Source organism: Pantherophis guttatus, chromosome 1 (genome assembly GCF_059756535.1).
Source record: "Pantherophis guttatus breed Tessera chromosome 1, ASM5975653v1, whole genome shotgun sequence".
NCBI lineage: Eukaryota > Metazoa > Chordata > Lepidosauria > Squamata > Colubridae > Pantherophis > Pantherophis guttatus.
In genome coordinates this window covers 22,147,516-22,170,831 of record NC_142063.1, presented here as the reverse complement: position 1 = coordinate 22,170,831, position 23,316 = coordinate 22,147,516, and the positions used below count along the sequence as shown (strand labels likewise).

General features: G+C 42.4%; 2 protein-coding genes across 4 annotated transcripts; one reads left to right on the top strand and one right to left on the bottom strand.

Moving 5' to 3' along the window:
• Positions 1–715: 715 nt before the first annotated feature.
• Positions 716–15,548, bottom strand: USE1 (unconventional SNARE in the ER 1). Of its 3 annotated transcripts, XM_060694195.2 has the most exons (9): positions 15,411–15,546; positions 10,261–10,312; positions 9,083–9,132; positions 8,106–8,184; positions 7,831–7,983; positions 7,176–7,194; positions 6,617–6,647; positions 5,365–5,527; positions 716–5,071 (listed from the first exon to the last, which is right to left on the bottom strand). In XM_060694195.2, exons 3-9 carry the CDS (start codon positions 9,109–9,111, stop codon positions 4,889–4,891), a joined length of 657 nt encoding a protein of 218 aa, XP_060550178.1. In that variant the 5' UTR covers positions 9,112–9,132; positions 10,261–10,312; positions 15,411–15,546; the 3' UTR covers positions 716–4,888. The 3 variants fall into 3 exon arrangements, with proteins under 3 accessions (XP_060550178.1, XP_034293477.2, XP_034293478.2); XM_034437586.3 differs by lacking the exon at positions 10,261–10,312 and having other exon boundaries at positions 15,411–15,548; XM_034437587.2 differs by lacking the exons at positions 7,176–7,194; positions 10,261–10,312 and having other exon boundaries at positions 7,836–7,983; positions 15,411–15,548.
• Positions 15,549–15,601: 53 nt separating this feature from the next.
• RPL36 (ribosomal protein L36) lies at positions 15,602–23,301 on the top strand. The gene is made up of 4 exons (XM_034437589.3): positions 15,602–15,741; positions 19,950–20,044; positions 22,248–22,382; positions 23,169–23,301. The coding sequence occupies exons 1-4, from the start codon at positions 15,651–15,653 to the stop codon at positions 23,256–23,258; spliced, it is 411 nt and encodes a 136-aa protein (XP_034293480.2). The 5' UTR covers positions 15,602–15,650; the 3' UTR covers positions 23,259–23,301.
• The last annotated feature ends 15 nt before the right edge of the window (positions 23,302–23,316 follow it).

Below are 23,316 nucleotides of genomic sequence, written 5' to 3'. Positions count from 1 at the left end.
GGTGACTGGCTGGGTCGCGTGGCAAAGGCAACATATATAGGGCGGGGTGAGTGGTGACCAGGTGGGGGTGGGCAGGGCCAACCAGGGGTGTTTTTTAGGATTTGGCGAACCGATTCAAATTGTCCCTACTGGTTCGCCTGAACTGGTTCAAACCAGTTGAATCTCACCCCTGAATTTTGCTACCTGTATAAAAAAGATGCTGAGGCCCTAGAAAAAGAGAGAAGGGCAACAAATATGGTAAGAGGGCAGCTGGAGGCTAATTCCTATGGAGAACGGGTAAAGGAAAGGAGCTTTCCTGACAGTGAGGACTATTAAGCAATGGAACAGCTTGCCTCTTGGAGTTTGGGTGATCCATCGTAGCCAGCTTTCAAAAAAAGATTGACAACCATTTGTCTGCGATCGAATGAGGAGTTCTGCCTTGGGCAGGAGGTTAGACTAAGACCTTCAAAGTCCTTCCAATACTGTGATCCTATATTTGTTTCTGGAGTCATGGTCTGAATTATGTGGATGTTGAACTGCTGACATGAAATCAGTTGCACTTCACAGAAGTAGTAAATTGTGTTTGGCTGAAATATGACAAGCTTTAATAAGATTTCAAACAATCCCAAGGGCTAATATAAATACCTCAGATAATAGTTTGTACATTTTAGAGGAAAACAAGAATAGTGCTATATTTTCATCTAATGAAGTATTGAAAAATCAAAATGAACATTGGCAGAGTTTACAGCTTTTATTTGACTATTCAATAATGTTCAGAGTACGCGAAATAACATGAATTTCAAAATAATAACTGTAGCAGAAACTAGCAGCTGAAATATACAAGTTTATAATAAACAGAAGAATTAGAAAAAGGTATTGCCTGTCCAATGAAGAACATGTGATGATTTTTACTCTTGAGTAAGTGGCAGATCTTTTAAAGTGTGATAAAATGTTTCCTTTATGCTGATATCTGTTGGGAGCAAATTCTGCCAAACTTACTTCATCCAGGAAATTCCTAATTTGCCTTGATACTGTAATTTTTTTTAGTGGGTGAAGGAAAACAGCAATAATCCTTTTTTTAAAATTCCATATGGAAAATGTAGACAAAATCACAATGAATTTTAAGGGAAATTAAAGCTGAAAAGAGTGGAATGTGCACCTCAGTACTTAATTTTAAATACTCAGAGCAACAATTATAGGACTCCAAGATAGGAGACCTGACCCATCATCCCAGGACCAGGACATATTTGTTAATATTTTGAATAAATCTTAGAAAAAAAGCAGTTCAATAGTAACACTAGACAATTGCGGAAAGTGGTTTACTGACTAAAGCAAAGACTAGAAAGCCAAATTGCTTCAATTTGGATTCTTGAGTTGGATTCAATGGACAAATGATTAATAAAATCAGAATTGGCAGTCATTTAGGCAATCAAGTCCCTGCCCCCTGCCTTAGTACAGGAATCCGAAATCAGGTATTCCCAACAAATAGCTATCTAATCTGTCTGAACATACACAATAAAAGGGGCCCTGCCATTTTTAGTTACACTGTTGAGCAGCTTTTACTTTCAACTCTGATTCTACAACAAGGAATATCATTTAGATGGGTTTAATTTTTCTTGTTTCTTATAGCATGAATTGAGGCTAGCTTTAATAATGAGCTGCAAGCCATCCCAATTCCCTAGAAAACTTAGCACATGAGAAATAACATATTTGTGTCAACGTGCTTAGAGTCCAGGAATCAGTCCAAGTATCATGATACCTGAATTTCCACGATAAGATTTCTTGCCCTCTTTTCTAAAACCTCCCATTATACATCAAGCTGACCACCACCCTTGAGATTTGACACTGTCAGCCATTCCCACTGTGACCAAAACCACACAAAACAACTATTGCACAGTTTTCAAGATAACACACTATACAATGGTTTGGAGCCAGTAACAATTGAATTTATGCATGAAACTGATTCATTTCATTGCTGTTAAGTCCCATGAGGCCAGATGTAATGGGCTGTCTTGGCAGTAAGGAGGGAAGAAGGCAATTCCCATGCCAGGCCCACCCTTGTTTAATAACAACTAAAATTTCCCCTTGGTTAGGGCGATTTCATTTTTTTTTTAGTACAACTACTAAATCATGCAAGCAACAAGATGCTTTTGAGATTTCCCTCTTTTCTTTTTCTTTTGATTTATTGCTGTTTCCCACATCAACATAAGAGATTTTTGTTTCTTATTGAATGCCTGACTTCACCCACTTAAATCAGGAATCTTGATATATGCAAAACTTTCATTGCCATCCTTTTGCCTGTTGCAGGGTTAAGAGTCAACAAATGTCACTTTTACAACCATGGTGCAAAATCACCAGATTAAATCTGGGGAGATCAGTTGGATTCCCACAAATAATCTCAATTCAAGATAATGATACATGATGGGTGGACTTTCCAAACACTGACGTTCTTTCAGTATTGGGGCAAGGATACTTCCGGAAAGATATAGCAATATTGATGTTCCAGTTTTGTATTATATCTGACATCCACTTTCTAAATCTAACTCCCTAAACCAGAGGATATCCTTGTTTGTCACCAGTTCTATAACTGAAAGCTTGGAACATAATGTTCCCCTGTTCCCCAAATCTCCTGGCAAGTACTGAACCTGGAAACACGTACACATCTGCATCATCTTCCAACTTTACCCTTCCTAGCTACTGATAGGAAGCAGCAGGAAGCATGGAGATCCTTGGCCTATTATATAAGGAAAATCTTTCCAAGCTTCTTTGGCTTAGACAGGAAATATCAGATCCTCTATTGTGATAGTAATAGCAAAAATGGAAATGGCAGAAGCCAAATTGCCAAAGCAAACAAAGTTCTGGAAAATCATCACACAGCAGTAGAGCACATGGGGGCATGTAGGTTTCATGATCAGTTCCCGATAGGTGATGGTGACTGACCTCTCTTCTGCAGGCCTAGGGCACCGTTTCTAATCTTAGCCATTTTAAGAGGTGTGGACTTCAACTCCCAGAATAACCCAGCCAGCTTTTACACAGCAGAAGGGATGGGTACATTGCTGGCTGTGGTATACTGGGAGTTGAAGTCCACACCTCTTAAAATAGCTACGTGGAAAATATTGCCCTAGAAAAGTGCTGATCCAATACAGGCTTTTGTTAATTTAAATTTATTGGCTACCCAACTGCAGTGGACCAAGATTTGGTCTTGTGTCAGGTTCTTTTATCTTAGCGAAGGCCAAAAGTTGCATTCTGATCCAGCAGCTTGACATTTCCATGATCTTACCATATGTTTATGACACTAGGAAAGTAGCAAAGCTCTCTTCTCAAGGTTTACAAGGCTCAGCCTTTACCGCAAAGAGCCTCTTGCAGGCAACTTGCAAGAGAATACATCAGAGTTACAACAATTTATAACGTGCAAGTCGTGACATGGAAGTTGACAATGCAACAAGCATACAGGCAGTTCGGGTTAACTGCCAGCCTCATCTACAGCTTAATGAGCCGACTCCAAGTCAGCACTTCTTAACTGGGGAGGTAGGGGGTAGGAAATGGGGGAACAGGCTCAGAAATTACAGCACAACAGCAGTAGCAGCTTCTGTGTGAGCAGCAAAGGCGGCGACACTCCTCTCCCTGAAGGGATTGCACTTTTTTGTGCCCATCCCTTCTGTTGGGTAAATGCCAAGTTAAAATGCTGAGGCCCAATTGTGGGGGAGTTGCTGTTTCCTACAGATTATTAACCACACTGCTGGTGCGGTACTTTCAGGATGGTTGTTAATGAAAAATGCCCATAAAATACCTCCACTCACCCACTTCTTTGCTCTACCATTTTTTTGGAATGTGCAAAGGAATAACATCCACAGTCCAGACGACCATGAATTCATTCTCAAACGTACATCTATGTTTAGATGAGGCCCAATCTACCTTCAATTGGTAAATCTGAATTCTTCCCTTACAGTCTCCTCTCAGTTAATATATCAAATGAAAAAAGGGGATGCCCTCAGCCTTATATTGCCTCAACATCCAAATTTGTGGAGGCCCTCCATCAAGCAGCACTGATTCCAAAGACTTAACAGTGCCACCTTTTCATTCTTCAAGGTCACTTAACTGCCAATCTGTCATGAACGTCTCCCTAGAAATGTAACCATCTCCCACAAAGACATAGTCCCCAGAAGCAGGGGGGACTAGCAAATATATTCATGAAGGAGTATTTCAGCATTCCAAAGCAAAGAAAATTGGGAAAGCGTCTATAGCCCAGGGTTGTTTGTCAGTGAACCCAATGATCAAAACAATATTGTAGAGACTGATCTGTGAAAGAAAAGTCATTAAGAACAGCTAAGTATTATCTTTTTCTCTTTCAACCCCTCCCCGCACCCCAACCACAGTAGGTGAAGTGACCTTCTATTTTCAATTCACCTAACTCTGCTTCTCACCAGCAGCAAGGAGAAGCCTTTGTTGCATTGTAATTCAGGAATGGAAAACTTTTGCTAACCAAAAGATTTGTTACTATTTTGCCCCCACAGTGGGTCACCACATTCCTTACAGGATTATTTGCTTCTAAATAGATATGTTAAATTCAGAAGCTCCACTTCTATTGCTTCCCCCCCCCTTTAGCTTTTGTTATTTAAAATATGGTGCCACCCCTTTGGGGGCTGTAGGCCATAAAAACAGGAACTTCTGGGGTTGTTGCATAAATCCCATAAATTGCTTAATCCTGCTATAACAATGCAGAAGCTTTCCTATTCAGTCTTTCAAGCAGGAGGAAAACATTTCAGCTTAGATTCTATGAACTTGTTGCAACCAAATTATTCTCCCATTGAGCATTTTCACCAAGTTACAAAAGCCCAGCAAGGTTTGATGGGTTAAATGAAGAAGATAAGGTGCCAGGCTGCTGCTGCTGCTGACACCAGCCCAGGAATCATCTTAGTTTTGGGAAGATTCTGATGAACAGGATCATGCTGATGAAAATGAAACAGACAACGATCAACATTAGCCACAGAAGCCAGTTGACAGATTTCTTGGCATGCTGTTCCAGGCGATCTGATTCATTCTTCAGTTTCTCAAAGTTATGGTCAGCCAGCTTGAGTGACTGCGTCAAGGTCTGAAATAAATCATAAAGTGTCAATGTTTTGAAAACCAACAAAATGCGGGCAGGTGCAGGAGAAGGCGCAAAACGTTGCTTGATTGCACATCACGTCTTTGGAGAAACTCAACAAAAAATGCTTTTTCAGGAAAGGGGAAACTTATAGTGCTCGAGTGCCATGCCAACAAGTACTGTTTGGCTCTGCCCGTAATGCTCTGGCAAGGACAAAGCACTTTCTCAAAATTAGACACAATTACAAAATAACTGTACAGAATTCACACTTGGGAGGGGGGAGGAGTGTCAGGCTGTACCTGGTTATCTTGCTTGATCACATTCTGTGCCACAAGAGTGTTGTTCTTGAGATTGCGTGCCAGGTGCAACATCTCTTCAGCTAACTTCTCCTGGATGGTGTGATGGTGCTGCAGGACTGCATCCAGTTCGGCAGCTGACTGCTTCTCATCAGGAACTGGAGTACTGGGGGGGGGGGGAGAGAGAGAGAGGGATCTCCTTATTGGCACACCTTAAAAAGACTGCTTATGTACAATTGGCTTTTGGTGCCAATTGTGTATGTTTCATAAAAAGCCCAGAATACGAGAAAGGATAAGAAGATGCTACATGCCCATGTCAGCTCAAAAGAAAAGCTCCATCACAAGTGCAGTATCTGTGTGAAGCTGTTTAATGCAACTGCATTCCTCTTTGCATCTTGAAGAGGGATACTCAAATATAGCTTTTATATACTACTAAAACTCTTATGGTATTGTTTAATTGGGTGAAATGGGGCATCATAGAGTAACAATTTTTGAACCTATTCTGTGCTAATTTACAGAATATGCCCCAAATCCAGAACCCATGGGAACTTTCTCAAAGTTGTGGCTCGTTCAATGCTACTGACTGCTATGATCACAGTTTCCCAGCCAGTCTTGCAATCCCTTGCTCCCCTCACCCACCCAACAGAAGCCACTTAACTATCAGAACGGAACGGGAGGGAAGGGAAGATTTTGGATACTCTCTACCAGATTCCTAGAAGGAAATTCAATGGGAAAGCCAGCAGGAAGTTGGAAGTCACTCCTGTTCCATTGTTTTTTTGCCCACACTGGTCATTCTGTTTTTCTTTTAGGTAAGAAAATAGGCATGGGTTGACTAGTTTGAGGGGGTGAGGGGGTCCACAGAGAAGCATTTATCTCTCTATTCCACAACGCAAGGTACAGTATAATGTGATTGCAAGCAGGTAATCACAGACTCCATCCAAAGCTGGAAATGGCAAAATAGTTGAGGATTTATTGAGGAACAGAACTCTCTGAACTTTTCTATCCCCCCAACAGAAATAAGACAAAACCAGGCTTGTGTTTCTCATGAAACCATGGAACTAAGGGAAGTTTTACTTTCAAAGTAAAATTAGTTTACTTTGAACTTTAAACAGGGCAAAATTATTCTTAAGTATTACCTCTTTTCCCTTACCAATTTCCATTTCCCTGAAACTTCAAAGTATTTATATAGTCTGAACAAAATGATTGCAACTCTTACTTCCCCAATCCCCTTTTCTTGAAACCGCCATATACTCACATGCGTTTTCTTAAATTTTTCTCTTCCATATCTGTGAAGGGGAAAAAAATATTTATACCCATAGCTATATTTATACGTATAAGCAATGAACAAATGCTCTTGTCCTGGAAATCAGTTTATTTGGTAAATCTTAAAGATATGAATTGATGCAAAGATGCAAACAGAAATTACACCACTTTTTTATGCATAAGAGGAAGCCAGCAGTAAGGAAGGAAAAGGCAAGCTGGCAGAGAATCAGGGATGAAGAGGGGCATATAATAACTTAAAATGACATTTTCCCAGTATTTGGTGATGGGCCAAAAAAAATGACAGCGGCAGGCATATCCAGCTTCTGGTTACAGACAGGAATTTTCAAGACAATCAGAGGGCAACTCGGCATAACGATCAGTTGGGAATTTACAGTGCTACAATCCCAGATGAGGAAAAAAATGGGAAATCTAGTGAAGTGTAGGATATAAATAATCATGTATTATATTGCATAATGCTGGGGAGTTTAAATATTTTGTCCTGCAACCTCCAGAGTCCTTTTGCACACCCCGCATGATCAGTACACACTTACCATTGATATAGGAAGGGTCCTGGGAAGGCAGAAAGAGAGGAGAAATAAAGAGTTCCGTAATAAATGGCATAAGAAAGGGTCTTTGCGATTTTTAATCTTTTGACCTCTGCCAAATAATTTCAGGCCCTCTAGTGAGAGTAAATGAGAGTAAAGTGAGAGTAAGATACCACTTCATTACATAGATCAAGAGACAACTAGCTCCACCTATATCAAGAAACCAAGGTCCCTCAGTTAATTATTTGACCTTGATATAAAAGATAAGAGCCGTGGTGGCGCAGAGGTTAAAGTGCAGTATTGCAGGCTACTTCAGCTGACTGCCGGCTGCCAAAAGTTTGGCAGTTCGAATCTCACCGGCTCAAGGTTGACTCAGCCTTCCATCCTCCCGAGGTCGGTAAAATGAGGACGCAGATTGTTGGGGGCAATAGGCTGACTCTGTATATCGCTTAGAGAAGGCTGTAAAAGCACTGTGAAGCGGTATGTAAGTCTAAGTGCTATTGCTATACCACCAAAAAACATATGGGGGGGGGGGAAGGCAGAGAGAGTTGGGATGAAGGAAGCAGTACTACAGAAACTTGAACAAATGGATGCCCAGAGGCAAAAATGAAGAGGAACTGTTTTAGGACGTGTGATTGTACTATTGGCTAAGAAGACATACTGTACCAAGCAGCTCATTCCTCATCTCGCCCATAAAGCGGGCCTTGGTCTGTAGATGCACGGTTTTTGTTGCTGGGGTCCGCTCTTTGGCAGTGGTAGGAGTTCTCCCAGGAGCCAGAAACTGATTTGCCAATGCCTTCTCAGAAGAGGATGACTGGAAAAAAAAAGAGAGAGAGCAAAAGGTACCTAATGACTGACCTTCTCCCAACAGAGGGTCACTTGAGAAGAGGTTCTCGAAAAGGGTTAAAAAAGAAAAATCACAAACAAGGAGCTTACCAATTTCTCTGCTTCTAGCAAGCCCTTTAAAAAATCCACCTTACGAGAATATTCATTCAGTACTTCAGGAGCTGGTTTGCTGAAAGGGAATCACAAATCTGAGACAAGAACTACTGTATAGAGAAAAAAGCTCTATGGGGTTTCTCAGTCATCCGGGTCATGGTTGTCCCAAAAGTGTTTTTTCAAGAGGCAACTGGACTTCCTTTGTTTTTTCCTTGAAGATGTTTCGCTTCTCATCCAAGAAGCTTCTTCAGAACAGAACTAAAGAAGCTTCTTGTGTGCGAATGTCTTCAAGGAAAAAACAAAGTCAAGCTGCCTCTTGAAAAAGCACCTTTGGGACTCCTCATACACCTTCCTCTCATTTCTCATCCTCATGAAGTGGAGAAGGCCATCAGGATTAGCTAGGACGGTCTAACCAGGAGTGAAACTAAGATATGGTTCAATTCAACAGCAACATTAGGAAATTAAAAATAAAAAAATAAAACTGATTTTCTATATATTTGTGGTTTCCAACTCCATCTCCTTACCCAGCATTGCCAATGGTCAGGGATGATGGGAATTTAAGCTGTACATCTCCTATCTATGATACAGTGATTCAGGTTTTTCCTTAGAGGCAATGAAGAATTGCCACCAATTCCTGTTCTATACTGTCATTTTCTGGCTCATTTCCTACACCAGGTTCATTTCCAAGAATCTTTTGCAATATGTGACACACAGAAGCTAGAAGTGAAATCTGATTATTACTTTGTGCTTGCCAAAATAACCTAATTAAAATGGAATTGATTACCAGCAAAGGTTAATATTCCCTACAAAGACAGAATTGTCAGAGGCCTGGCATTAAAACTCTGAACATAAAACCCCAGATTCCAGTTGATGTGACGTCTATCTATCCACCCTATTTCACCTTCCTAGAACTATAAATTGGATTGGATCCGTACCAAAGCAGACCCATATACATCCTAGAAAAAGCAACTCACCTGGAGTGTTTCTTCAATGTGAGCAACATCTCCTCCAGAGCAGCTACGTACTAAGAAGAAAACAAAATGGCACATTTGGAATAATTAGCACAATTCTGCCAAATGTGGCCTTCTAGCCTCCAGTAATACAAGCCAAGTCTAAAACTGCTAGAGAATTTCTAGAAGCCTGGCACTCTGATAAATTAATAGATATCAGTCAAACAATAAACACATAGACTTAAACAGTATCTACATACTATGCAAGAGAGAAAATTAACAACCCAAAAAGGGAACAAAAAAACCAACACACCTCCCCACCAGCAATCAGCACCCAAATAAGCATAGATTAACTCCAAGGTTAACATCAGACCAACAATCAACTAAACAATACCCCAAATCAAGGAACTACCAAACAGGCCAACAGTAAACAACCCAACTAAAGAATCTCCAAGACTACCAACACTGACAGGGCAAACCACTAGAGTAGGTGTGTCAGCAACCTGTGGCTCTGGAGCCGCATGTGGCTCTTTGGGCCTTCTGCTGTGGCTTCCTGTTGGGTGATCCCACCACTGGCTGGCACAATCCCTCGCCCTCCCCTCCCAGTCACTCCTCGCCTGGCCTGAGAAGGTAAGGGCGATGGCAGGGGATGGAGAAGCAGCCAGAGACAGAGAGAGACACAGAGGGGGGAGGGAGGGAGGGAGGGAGAGAGAGAGAGAGGGAGATGTCAAAAGGGTTTTGTAGTTCCCGGTGTTTTTTAACAACCGGTTCTCTGCCCTAATGACTGGCTGGGTAGGCGTGACTGGGGGGGGGGGGGTGTCATGTGACTGGTGAACGTGAATGATATCAAGTTGGCCATGCCCACCCAGGTTTTGTGGCTCCCGGTGTTTTCTTTTCTGTGGGAGAAAAAAATTCTGAGAGTTGAATTCCAGCCATCCAAGTTGAAAAATACTGCATTAAAGCATGAAACGCGAAAGTAACCTTGATTGTGTTACTGTCAGTTGTAGCATTACCTCCCAGGACTATAGTGAGGATGGAACAAAATGCAGCCTTTTCTTTTTTTTTTAAATTTGATTTATATGCCACCCTTCTCCGGAGACTCAGGGTGGCTTACAATGCATTAAGCAATAGCCTTCATACTTTTGTATATTTATACAAAGTCAGCTTATTGCCCCCACAAACTGGGTCCTCAATTTACCTACCTTAGAAAGGATGGAAGGCTGAGTCAACCTTGAGCCTTGGCGAAATTCGAACCTGCAGTAATTGCAGGCAGCTGGTGTTAATCACAATGCTATCTGTCTGCTGAGCCACCAGGCCCTGCCTTAAGCTACCATTTTACCTGAGAAACCTGGGGGAGGGGGGCAGCGTCTCTTACTCCTAAATGACTGAGGAAATGCCAACCCTAATTAGTTTTCCAGAACTTGATATGCCTGAATTTGGCAGACAGATAAGGGGAAAAATGATAAATGAAAGCATGTACCTCCAATTGTAACAGCAACCCCACCTTTTCCTCCAGCCCTCCACCCTCACCCTTAAGAAGTGAACAGGAATCCACATGTCTCCCCCCAAAAAAGAAAAACAACAACAAAAAAGTAAGCTATGGGGGCATCAAGCCAAATGCCACACTGGAGCCAATGACGTTTCTCTGAGGAGTGGAGAGAAAAAGGTAATGCCTGTAACAGCAACCTAACCCTAACCCTAACCCAGTAACAGCCCAGAGGTGGGCTGTTCATAGCTAGATCCCTGTCTGGGAGCTTCTTTGTAAAACTGAAAATCTGCTTCCTTCCAGAACATCAGAACAAAGCAGCAGCTCTTCCCCAGTTCTGGTAAAGCCAGTGTGCTGCTCTCTGGCATTGATGAATTATGATGCTGAATCTCCAGCAAAGAGAATCCTTTTCTAATTGGAACTACTAGGCCTATTTTAAGACTTCATAGAGGAGGCTAATGGTGCACAATAGATTTCTGCAATGTTTTCAGCCTGGGGAATCTGCCTTTCAATCTCCAAACAAGACAGGAGGCTGCCGGCAATGTTGATAACACTGTGATGTTTTGAGCGCTCTATGGCCAGAAATTGGTATTTCTTTCTTCATAGAAGCCTTGCCACCAAATTCTAATGGTGGCATCTCAATGGACTTTAGGTTATGCGAATCAAAGTCTTAGAGGTCATCTTAACTGAGCTCCAGACTGCAATGACAAGAGAAGCCCACCGATAGTCAAGAAGTGGCACTCATAGTGGCTACTTCCTGATAATGAATCAGACAAAGCTTGGACCATGAACTAGCTATAAGATTGATAGCTACTTCCCTTTAATTCCAGTTTTTGAAACAGGGAAATTGCCTCTGAACAGAACGTTCTGTCAATGTTAACAGCAATCAATAACCTTTACCTGCTAAGAATCTACAAGGTATATCACCTTTGTTTTAAAAGTCGTCTGAGCTTCTGACTATATTCTACAAGTTAGAAAAACTTAGGCTGCAATGCCAACATACACACTAACTCCTAGTGCATTCAGCAGTTGTTTTTGAGTAAACAGTCATGGGATTTCTACAGATGCAGTTCTGTTAGCATGCCACAGTAAAAATAACTAGGTCTTGTGCCTGCAACTTAAAGTTGTATTAACTAACAAATACACAATCTATTTCATCAAATTTACTGTATTATGATTCATAAAAGCTTACACTGTTAATACATGTGCTTATTTTTAAAGTGCTGTAAGATTCTCTCAGTTTAAGAACATCAATCTGTAAAAAAAGAGAGGGAGGGTTTTTTTAAAAAATGTAACTATCTAGAAACTACATCCCAAGGAAGTATGATGAAAAATTATTCCAATGAAGTAAGCATCGTTTGCTAATAACCAATCCTAGATTTCACATCAAATCCCTTCTCTGCATCAGAATGTGAAGTGACACAATAACAAAACTGGATTGTCTTTTAGCCTCACAATTATGACACTATATTTTGACTGCTACCATCTGATCTGGCTCTCCGTTAACCAATGACTTCATAATCATGTTTAGTTTCTGAGCAGGCTGCAAAAACTCTAAATCATGAAACCCGAGTCTCTGTCAATGACAAGTGAACTAAATTAACAGGCTGTGGAATACTGTACACAAGTATGTTATATGCTTTAGGGCATTTTTTCTTCTTCAATGCTACGTTCTGAAATAGAAATCAATATTTGAAAGGATTTAGGATTAAATATTAATAATAGAAAACAATGCTTTACTTGTACACTGCTCAGAGTTCCTCTGTGAAGATGGGTGGTTTCAAAATTTGATAAACAAACAAATAAATAAATAAAAATAAAGGGAATGTCTTTCTTTATTCGTAGGGAAACAAATGATGGTCAGCTGGTCATTCCATTCCAAGCAGTCAGTATTAAAATTATGCCTTGACAATTTGATGCCTGTATCTGGTTGTTTTCCTCTTTCTGTTTTCAGCCTTTAGACTGTGGGGCAGAAATTGGCTTTTAATTGATTTTACATAAGCCATGCTTTTTTTTCAGTGAAAAAAAAGTTGAAAAAGCTTTCCTAAATGACAGTAATACATTGGCACATTTACATTTACATTTTCCAAGGTGGATTTAATTAAGAGTAAGTCTCTTGGCACTGACTATCCTAAAATTTAATAGCCAGTATCTGAATGGGGGTTGCTAATTCAAGGCCAAGACCTGCACCACCCTGACACTCAGTGGACTCCATGACGTGGCAACCTCATATTGTAAAAGGCTCATTTCCTCCCATCTCTTCCATCACAAAATAACAAGCCGGTTATCAGTTGTTTGTTGGACTGAGGGAGACACCCAGTGGAGATTGGCAGTCTAACCATCATACAGCGTGCACAATCAATATCAGTATATAGCTGTTCATCTATCTCATGAATATTCATGAGTACTCATGAATATTTTTAGATCAGAAAGCAAAGGAAAGAAACAGATGCCAAAGAAGCAAATTTTTATAATGAAAATTTACTGCTGAGTTATTCTATTAAATCGGCTGGGGAAATTAATGCACTTTATGAGTATAAACATATTATATTAAAATTACATTTCTTTAAAAGATGCAGAAATCCTATGTAATTTGCTAACCTTTTTTGTCTGGGAAATAATCCTTTTGTACTAAACACCTCTGAGGATTCAAATAAAACATGAACATCAAACAGAAAAGCAGCAGTAGGACAAGTACAGTATGCTAGTATTAACATACTGTAGTTCCTTGGCTCAGCATTTTATGTGAACTCAGGTTTAACTATAATTTGTTGAATGAATAAATAGAATAACAGTGTTGAAAGGAACCTTGGAGGTCTTCTAGTCCAACCCCCTGCTCAAAGTAGGAGACCCTATACCATTCTGGACAAATGGCTGTCCAATCTCTTCTTAGCGGGCACCCACAACTTTTGGAAGCAAGACATTCCACTGATTGTTTTCACTGTCAGGAAATTTATCCTTAATTCTAGGTTGAATCTCTCCTTGATAAATTATCATCCCTTATGTCTTGTTTTGCCCTCAAGTGCTTTGGGAAATATCTGACCCTCTCTTCTTTGCAACAGTCCCTCAGATATTGGAAGACTACTATCATGTCACCCCTAATCCTTCTCTTCTTAGACAAGACATAGTTCCCGCAACAGTGCAAATGTTTTAGTTTCCCTCCTCCTAATCATCTTTATTGTTTGGCTGCATTCCTTCTAGAGTCTCAACATCTTTTCTGTATCATAGTGGCCAAAGCTGGATTGAAAAATTTGAAAAAAAATTATAACAGGGTTCCTACTGACCTAGTTCACACTATATATAGTGTGAACTATATATAGGAGCCTGAGTGGCATAGGAGGCTAATGCCTCCTACTAAGGCAGCATTTAACATCCAGCTGCCTGCAATTACTGCGAGTTCAATTCTCACCAGGCTCAAGGTCGACTCAGCCTTCCATCCTTTCTAAGGTGGGTAAAATGAGGACCCGGTTTGTGGGGACAATAAGCTGACTTTGTATAAATATACAAAAGTATGAAGGCTATTGCTTAACGCACTGTAAGCCGCCCTGAGTCTCCGGAGAAGGGCAGCATATAAAAATAAATAAGTAAATAAATAAATATAAACCAAAATAATATTTGTTTGAACTTAGTGTGCTATGCAAACAAGCACTGCGGTTTGTTAAACAAAATTTATGGCATATTAGGTGAATCAGATCAAATTGTAATTTATACAATGCAAATCATGCATTAACGCAATATGTGAGCACAAGTCAATTGCAAGTTGGGCTAAAACTAAGAGTAGCTTCCAACATGAACAGCAAGCAGCTGCACTTAGTTAAGCAAGCCTGATTTTCAACAGTTAACAATATCAGATGGAGCAGGTATTTGGATGGGAAACCAGGATATTCCACAGCTGCAATTAGATTAGGAAGTTAAGAAAGAAAGAAAAAAAACTGGATGAAGAAGCCGGTGGCAAACTGCTCCAAAGGTTCAGCCAAAGCCAAACACGGGAATGTCCACGTAATCGCTAGGAAACACTTCTGACATGTTCCAAAAAACCCAGCCAGAGACTACTGAACGTTGCAAATGCAAACATCCTGCCATAAAGGAATACAATGGACTTTTAACAGTAACAGAGTTGGAAGGGACCTTGGAGGTCATCTAGTCCAACCCCCTGGTCACGCAGGAGAGACCTGTACTAGGGATTCGAACCACCGAAGTTTCTGACCGACAAGTGTCTTAGCCAACTAGCCAGGCTTTTTTTTTTAAAGTTTTTTTTATTTTTCAAAAAAACAAAACAAAACAGAATATAAAAAACCATTATCATTCCATACAATCAAAGACAGTGTTTCAGTCGGTGGCATTTTTTTGTGCTCCTCCTCTCTTCAATTTATCACTAAACATGCTAGCTTATTTCCAAAGATTTCAACATCCATTTATATCATAATTATTTCCAATTCTTATTCTCTATCCATTGGTAAAATAAATCCCAGATCAAATAACATTGTCTATCTTCCTGCTCTCTTATTTCAAATATCAATTTACTCATCTCAGCACATTCCATCATTTTCTTAATAATTTCTCCATCATTAGGTAACTTTTCTCCTTTCCAATTTTTAGCAAATACAATTCTGGCTGCTGTCAAGAGATTCACAATTAAGTATTGCAGCCAGGCTTTTTAATGGTACGGGACGATCTCTTACTTAAAAGCAAATTAATTCATTTATTTAATATAGCACAAATCGCAATTCGGTTAAATAGAGCAAGCAGGTCGCTCAGCGCTTCCATGCAGAGAGGGGAAAAAAAGACACTCTGGTCCAATGTCCGCCTGCAGTCATGCAAAAACGCGCCGCCTGTGCCTGTCATTTCCCACCCAGCCCTCCGGACCTTCTCCAACCGCCACTCGTCCGGATTTCGTTTATCGGCCGCCATCGCCTCGCACCGGCTCAACAGTCGAACCAGCTTCAGTTCTGCACGGGGCACCGGCATCGGACCCATCCCAGCCTCCACGGTCACCGTCTTCATCGCTCTCGCCTGACCCGGGATTTGAAAAAGCAATCAGCGCTCCGCCATTTTGCCCGTTGAGCCCAGGAATCCCACTCTGGCCCTCCTCTCTATGGTCGTGGGATGACTGTAGCGGAAGCGGGTTTCTGTTGCGCGCGCAGCGTCGACTCTTCCCTCTTCCGGCGCGGTCTTTTGCGGCGCAAACCCAACGAAGGTGAGTTCTTTCGTTTGGGATCCCAAAACGATCTCGGAGGATCCGCGTCCATCCTCCCGCCTGAAGCAGTCGGGGAGCGGGCTGAAAGGAAGGAAAGGTGGTCTAGGCCCGGATCTGGCTGGTGGGGGGCGAAAGATTTGTGTCACGAAATGGCTGTCGGGTCCAGTGAACGTCTCGGCGTTTTAAGGCGCGGGGGACTCTGAACAGAATAAACAGGCTCGCGATCCGTTTCAGTTGGTGGATCTAAAAAAAGAGGTGCCTAATCGCAGGATTTGTAGGGAGGCTAGCAGGATTTAAGATGGGCAGCAGGCATAGTGGTCAATGCACAGCAATTTACTGGGAAGCTGCTTAACCTAAGTGGGGATTCCTTGCCCCTGTGGCTCTATAACCGGCTTCCAACCATGGGCAACTTTAAGACCTGTGGACTTCAACTCCCAGAATTCCTCAGCCAGCTTTGCTGGCTGAGGAATTCTGGGAGTTGAAGTCCACAGGTCTTAAAGTTGCCCATGGTTGGAGGCCCCTGCTCTATAATTCAGATTTACACGAGGCCCTGATTGCCTCTGCTTCTTATGTCACAGTCTTCTAAGGTTGATGCGATTTGTAAATAGCATAAGCAAGAATGATCAAAGCACGAAACCGTGACTCAAAAACAGTTGGGGTGGAGTGTTTTAAAAGGGGGGGGGAGGGAGAACCAGGTTCTTTTATAGGTCTCTAAGTCAACAATCGTCCTTTATTCCCAGCTAAAAGATCTAGTGCTTTGCAGCATGCTACATCCCTTCAACGACTAGGCCAGCAGTGGCCATTCATTGCTATTCAGCCGACCCACTTTTCTCCCAACTCAGGGGTGGGCAAATACGGCCCCTTTATGACCTGTGGACTTCAACTCCCAGAATTCCTGAGACAGCTTGGCTGTCTCAGGAATTCTGGGAGTTGAAGTCCACAGGTTGTAAAAGGGCCACAGTTGCCCACCCCTGTCCCAATTTATACTGCCATTTCATCAGGGAAGAGACATCCAAAAGCAGGGAGTATGTCATTTCCACTTTTAAAAACCCCCAAGGCAAATTTTTCCCTTTGCTTAGAGCAAGTAAAATGATTGGGGTGGGGTGGGGTGGGGTGGGGAAGCAGCTTAGTGCATACACACAACATATATTGGTGGAATTTCCACTTACTACAGTAGCTGCTTTTAAGCAATAACTTAAAGCTATACTGATGAAGTACAGAAGAACAGCTATGTTGGATCAGGTCTGTGTTACTCACCTGGCAAAGTTTATTTATTTATTTATTGGTTCGATTTATATGCCGCCCTTCTCCGAAGACTCAGGGTGGCTTACAATGCTTTTAAGCAATAGCCTTCATACTTTTGTATATACCTGCTTAGTAGGGCTTTTGCCCCCCCCCCCCCCCCCAAGCGGTGTTCTTTTTTATACAAAGTCAGCTTATTGCCCCCACAATCCGGGTCCTCATTTTACCTAACTCGGAAGGATGGAAGGCTGAGTCAACCTTGAGCCTGGTGAGATTCGAACTTGCAGTAATTGCAGGCAGCTGTCAGCTAAGTGCTACTTAACAGCACTTTAGTCCGCTGCACCACCAAGGCTACTTTATACAAGTTGTATAAACTTCAACTCCCAGGATTCCCTCGGGGCTGTCTGGCCCAGTATTCTAGTGTTCCCATGTTGACCTGCTAGTTGTGTTGAGGAATTTTGTAAGTAGGGTATGAATGGAAAACATCTTCCAATTTCTGTCTCTAAAACTGGTATTGAGAAGGATGGTTCAGTGCTTTTTAATGACTGGCGTTATTTCCTATACTCCCCCTTTATTTTCTGGAAAAGGAGCTAATTGCCCAGGACGGGTTTTTTTCTACCAGTGGCTGTTACTTGTCTTATTTCAATATTGATGCCAGGAAACAAAAGTTTAATGAAATTAATCATTTTTATAACTCGGTGTATTTAATTATGAGGTTCGAAGACAGGTTTGACCATTTGGATCGAACTCTTTTTACTGGGGTGTTGTGCTGTTGAAATAGAACTGGGGATCTTTCTACAATGTTATTGAAAGACTAATCAATGGGAAAAAGTAAATTCATTAGTATAAATAATTACTGTGATTAGGAAGGACTGTGCTGGGCTTTGGAAGCAAAAAGGTCCAGATAGAGCACTTGAGTTTCTGCAACTAAGAAGTTGCAGTAACATCTGAGATTATACATGTAGTCCTCGATTTACAACAGTTCATTTAGTGACCGTTCAAAGTTACAACGGCGCTGAAAAAAGTGACTTATGACCATGTTTCACACTTACGACCATTGCAGCCTCCCCATGATCATATGATCAAGATTTGAATGCTTGGCAAGTGGCTCATGTTTATGACAGTTGCCGTGTCCTGGGGTCATGTGATCTCCACTTGTGACCTTCTGACAAGCAAAGTTAATGGGGAAGCCAGATTCACTTAACAACCATGTTGCTAATTCAGGAACTGCAATGATTCACTTATACAAATGTGGCAAGGAAAGTCATAAAATGGGGCAAAACTCAACTAATTTCTCACTTGGCAACAAAAATGTTGGGCTCAATCGTGGTCGTAAGTTGAGGACTATATGTACTTGTGTCCTCTGCTGCTATAGGGTCATCCCAGGAAAAGATATACTGATATATGGAGCTGCAGAGAGTTTACATTCCAAAGGACCTTGCCTTCAGATCTGAAATGCTGTACATTCCTTGAAGAAAATTTACCGTATTTTCCGGCGTATAAGATGACTTTTTAACACATGAAAATCTTCTAAAAAGTTGGGGGTCGTCTTATACGCCAGGTGTCGTTCTCCTGTAACCAGGCAGACCAGCCCAAAAGGCTCTGACGAGCCAAGCTCTGACCATCCCAGCTGAGTTGCCTGCTAATCAGGCAACTCAGCTTGGATCGCCAGAGCCATGTAAAAGAAAAAAAGTTTTTTTCCTTTAAATGGCTCTGGCAATCCAAGCTCTGACTATCCCAGCTGAGTTGCTGAGTTGTAAAAGGAAAAATGTTTTCCCCCTCCAGCTTGCTTACCTTAGCTGCTAGTCGCAACGCTTACCTTGCTTCGCTTCCCTGAATCCATTCCATCAGCAAGCCACTCCCTGCCTGCAATCAAGCAGGCAGGGAGTTGTGGACTTCAACTCCCAGAATTCCTCAGCCAGCAAAGGAAAGCTAGCTGAGGAATTCTGGGAGTTGAAGTCTACAAGTCTTAAAGTTGCCAAGGTTGGAAACCCCTGTTTACTATCAGTTTTTCCCCTTTGGGAGCTTTAAAAAAAATAGTTAATTGTGGTTTTTTTTAGTTGTTCATTTTTAGACCTAGCCATTTATAGTTTAGGAAGTTTTAAATTTAACTTTCATATAAAAATAAAAATAAAATAAAATAATATTTGTGCAGCTTTCTGAGATTTAGTGTGTTTCTGTAGTATTTCACTCTACATAAACACAAAATCTCACAAAGCTGTATGTGGAATTTTGTGCGTGTAAAGAGTGAAAGTTGGTTTTTTGGGCTTTTTGTGGCTGTGTGAGGTTCCTGCTTGTTGCAGGGGCCATTTTGGGTCTAGCACAGCTGTTTTTACATTGTGGGTGAGTCAGTTGATGTTTTTTAATTTTTATTTGGTGTGCGTTGGAAGAGGGGTAGTCTTATACGGCGGGTATAGCCCAAACCCTATATTTTAACAGGAAAAGTCGGGGGTCGTCTTATACACCGGAAAATACCGTAATTGGAAGCAGAGAGGGATTTTTATTTATTAGATTTTTATCCCGCCTTTATTACTTTATAGCAATAGCACTTAGACTTATATACTGCTTCACAGTGCTTTACAGCCCTCTCTAAGCGGTTTACAGAATCAGCCTCTTGCCCTCAACAATCTGGGTCCTCATTTTACCCACCTCGGAAGGACGGAAGCCTGAGTCAATCTTGAGCCTGGTGAAATTCAATCTGTCAAATTGCAGGCAGTCAGCAGAAATAGCCTACAGTACTATACTCTAACCACTGTGCCACCATGGCTCATAAGTAACTCAAAGCAATGTACACACTCCTTCCTCCTACTTTTCCCACAAAAACAATCCTGTGAGGTAGTCCAGGAAAGGATATTAGTCAGTTGTTTGGCATGAGTAGAAGAGCATGCTGTCTCTCATCTCTTTGGGCGAATTGGTGGAACAAAAGAGTACACGACTAATCATAACTTCTCTCTGCTCTTTTCTAGCCATGGCGATCCGATATCCAATGGCCGTTGGCCTGAATAAAGGCCACAAAGTGACCAAGAATGTATCAAAGCCACGACACTGTCGACGCCGTGGGGTAAGTTTGGATTTTGGAACAGATGGGAAAAGTACCACAGCAGTCCCCAATCTTTCTGGTTCCATGGACCAGCAACAGTGGGGGAGGGAAGGGATGGTTTTGCGCATGCAACCCAGTTTCCTGCACATGTATAAATAAAGTTTGGGTGGCCCGGATCCCAATGGCCCATGGACCGGTATTAGTCTGCAGCCTGGGAATTGGGGACCCCTGAAGTAGCAGACTTTGCAAGCCCTCCTCATTCCGAATCACCTTAAGTTCTTTGGGTTTGACCTCATTTGAAGGTTGCCATGAAAAAAGAAATGGCTAACAAGATTCTAATAGAAAAAGGCTGTGGCTTGTACCTAGGTGTTATATTAGTAACAAACATAGGAAGAGTGGTTGCAGTTGTTCAAGCTTGGTGAAGTTTCCTCAGAGTAGACAGCCCCCAGAAAATGGGCAGTCTGATCTGTTTCAAGACAATTTCCAAATGAAGTCAGGATTACCGTATTTTTCGGACTATAAAATGCACCGGAGTATAAGACACACCAAGATTTTGAAGAGGAAAAGAAAAAAAAAATAGTTTTTGCCCTCTGTGCGTCCCGTTTTTGCCCTCCCCAACCTCCAGAAGCATTTTGCAGGCCTCCCAAGCCCTCTGCACGTCCCATTTTTGTAAAAAAATGGGCCCGTTATTGCCAAAAACGGGATGCATGGAGTGGGGTTTCTGGAGGCCAAAAATGGCCGTATTTGGTTTATAAGAAACTTCCACCCTCTCTTTTTGGGGTGGGGGGAGTGCATCTTATACTCTGAAAAGTACAGTAGTTATTCTAAAAGAAGGTAATGGATTTTGGGATCACTCATTCAAATCCCGCATAACAATAGCACTTAGATTTATATACTGCTTCACAGTGCTTTACAGCCCTCTCTTAGCAGTTTACAGTGTCAGAATATTGCCCACAATCATCTGGGTCCTCATCTTACCCATCTCGGAAGGCTGGGTCAACCTTGAGCCTGTGAGATGCAAACTGCAGGCTACTTCTGCAGTCAGCAGAAGTAGCCTGCAGGACTGTGTTCTAACCACTGCGCCACCAGAGCTCTCATAAGAAGTGTCCTCTTCAAAATCAGTGCAGATAGTTCTCATTTACCACTCACTCAGCAGCTGTACAAAGTTAACAGGATTGAACAAGGGGGATTGATGACTGGTCCTTGAAGTTGCAGCATTCCCACGATCGTGTAATCATGATTTGGGCACTGGTCTATTATTGTCTCAGTCATCCAGGTCATGGTTGTCCCAAAGTGCTTTTCCAAAAGGCAAGTCCTCAAAAAAGTCCTGTTGCCTTTTGGAAAAGCACCTTTGGGACAGTTTGGGCACTTGGTCATGCCCAGTTCTGAACCGGCCACGGCCTGGATGTTGGTGACCCGTTATAGAAGAATGCTTGTAAATCACTCCAGATTTGTTCTTCCAAACCTATCTTGGAGGATGCTTTGCAGCATCGTACACAGCTATCATAGCATGCAAGATGGTGAGAGTTTGGAGCAGTCTGTCCCAATACCTCTGGATGAAGAGTCTGCCTAGGACCGTGATGGCGAACCTATGGCACGTGGAGCCATATCTGGGCACTCAAGCATTGCCCTAGATCAGCTCCAGCCTGCATGCGTGCACTGGCCAGCTGACTTTTGGGCGTTTCGGGCCCACTGGAAGTCGGGAAACAGGCCGTTTCTGGCCTCCAGGGTAGCGGGGAAGGCTGTTTTGCCCTTCCCAGGCTCCTAGAAAGCCTCTGGAGCCTGGGGAGGGCAAAAAATGGGCCTACCGGGCCCACCGGGCCATCATCTGCCAAAAGCGGGGTCGCACGTGCATGCATGGGGGGCGGGGCACATTGAATTATGGGTGTGGGCACGTGCACGCTTGACCCCCCGCTTGACCCCCCCCCCCATGCTCCCCATTGCTTTTGGCATGCGATGGCAAAAAGGTTAGTCATCACTGGGCCTAGGACAACAGGCCTTTGACTTACCTCCTTGGTTCTTATTCTCTTATTGTTGTAGTCTTCCTATCCTGATGCTACCCTGGAATTCTGAAAGTTGTACATCTGGATGGCACCACCTTAGGGAAGGCTTTAAAGACATGCTAAAAGTAGAAGGCCCCTACGTGGGAACTTTTCTTTCTAATAACCAGTTGCGCCTCCTTATGGAAATCAGTTGCACTATTTTTTTTTTTCCCTCCCAACAGCGGCTGACCAAACACACCAAATTTGTACGGGACATGATCCGAGAAGTGTGTGGTTTTGCGCCATACGAGAGACGAGCAATGGAGTTGCTCAAAGTCTCCAAAGACAAGAGAGCTCTGAAGTTCATAAAGAAAAGGGTGAGTGTCGCGCAGAGCAGCTGGGTGGGTCTTTGGGCGTCTGTCAGGTTGTCCCTTGAAGGCAGAACCATCAGAGGACGATGTTTTTCCTTTGTGCCGTGTGGGGGGATTGTGTTCCTGCGTTCATTTCATTCATTGCCACAGTGAACAAAGCGCCTGGAAGGAGAGGTCACATCACCCAGTTCCAGTTGAGAAAGGAGCCCATTTGCCCCCTTTGCAGTTAAGATTAGCCTAGCTGGTTTCAGTGCTATAAAGCGAAGCAGCATCAAGCCCGATTGTCCCTTGGGTGACAGACCTTTAAAAATTGCCAGGAGGGCTGTTGGGCAAAGAATCCCAGAATTGGATCTTATCAACTTGCTTGTATTGCTCTCAAGAAAACTGCATGGTTGTGCTTATTTACGTCACGGGGAGTTGAGCTTGATTCAAGAGCTCCTTTCCTTGATCCAGAAATAACTAAGATCTGACGGCTGTTGTAAAAGTGGCTGGGAGGCAATCCAAAACAGCCAGGATAATTAAGTTGTCTGACCCTGGTGAACATCAGCCATGTTCCAGTCAGACCTAGCGTCTCTTAAAGGCCTGGCCTTTTGTTACTCCAAAATGTTTTCCTTATCCTGGAAGAAACAGGGGAAGAGGCTGGATCCCTGACATATTGGCCAGAATGATTTTTTTCCCCCTTTTTCTTCTAATCAGCATATTCTCCAGACAGTTTCCATCACACAAGTCTGTTCTTTTCTGCCAAGTTTCTAGCTCTTAGATGCCAACACATTTTGCTCCTTATCCTCACAGGTAGGGACTCACATTCGTGCCAAGAGGAAGCGTGAAGAACTCAGCAACGTCCTGGCAGCCATGAGGAAAGCAGCAGCCAAAAAGGACTGAATTCTGCATCCTGGTTCCCAATAAAGCTTATTTCAGAAGCCCAGCAGTGTGCGGAATA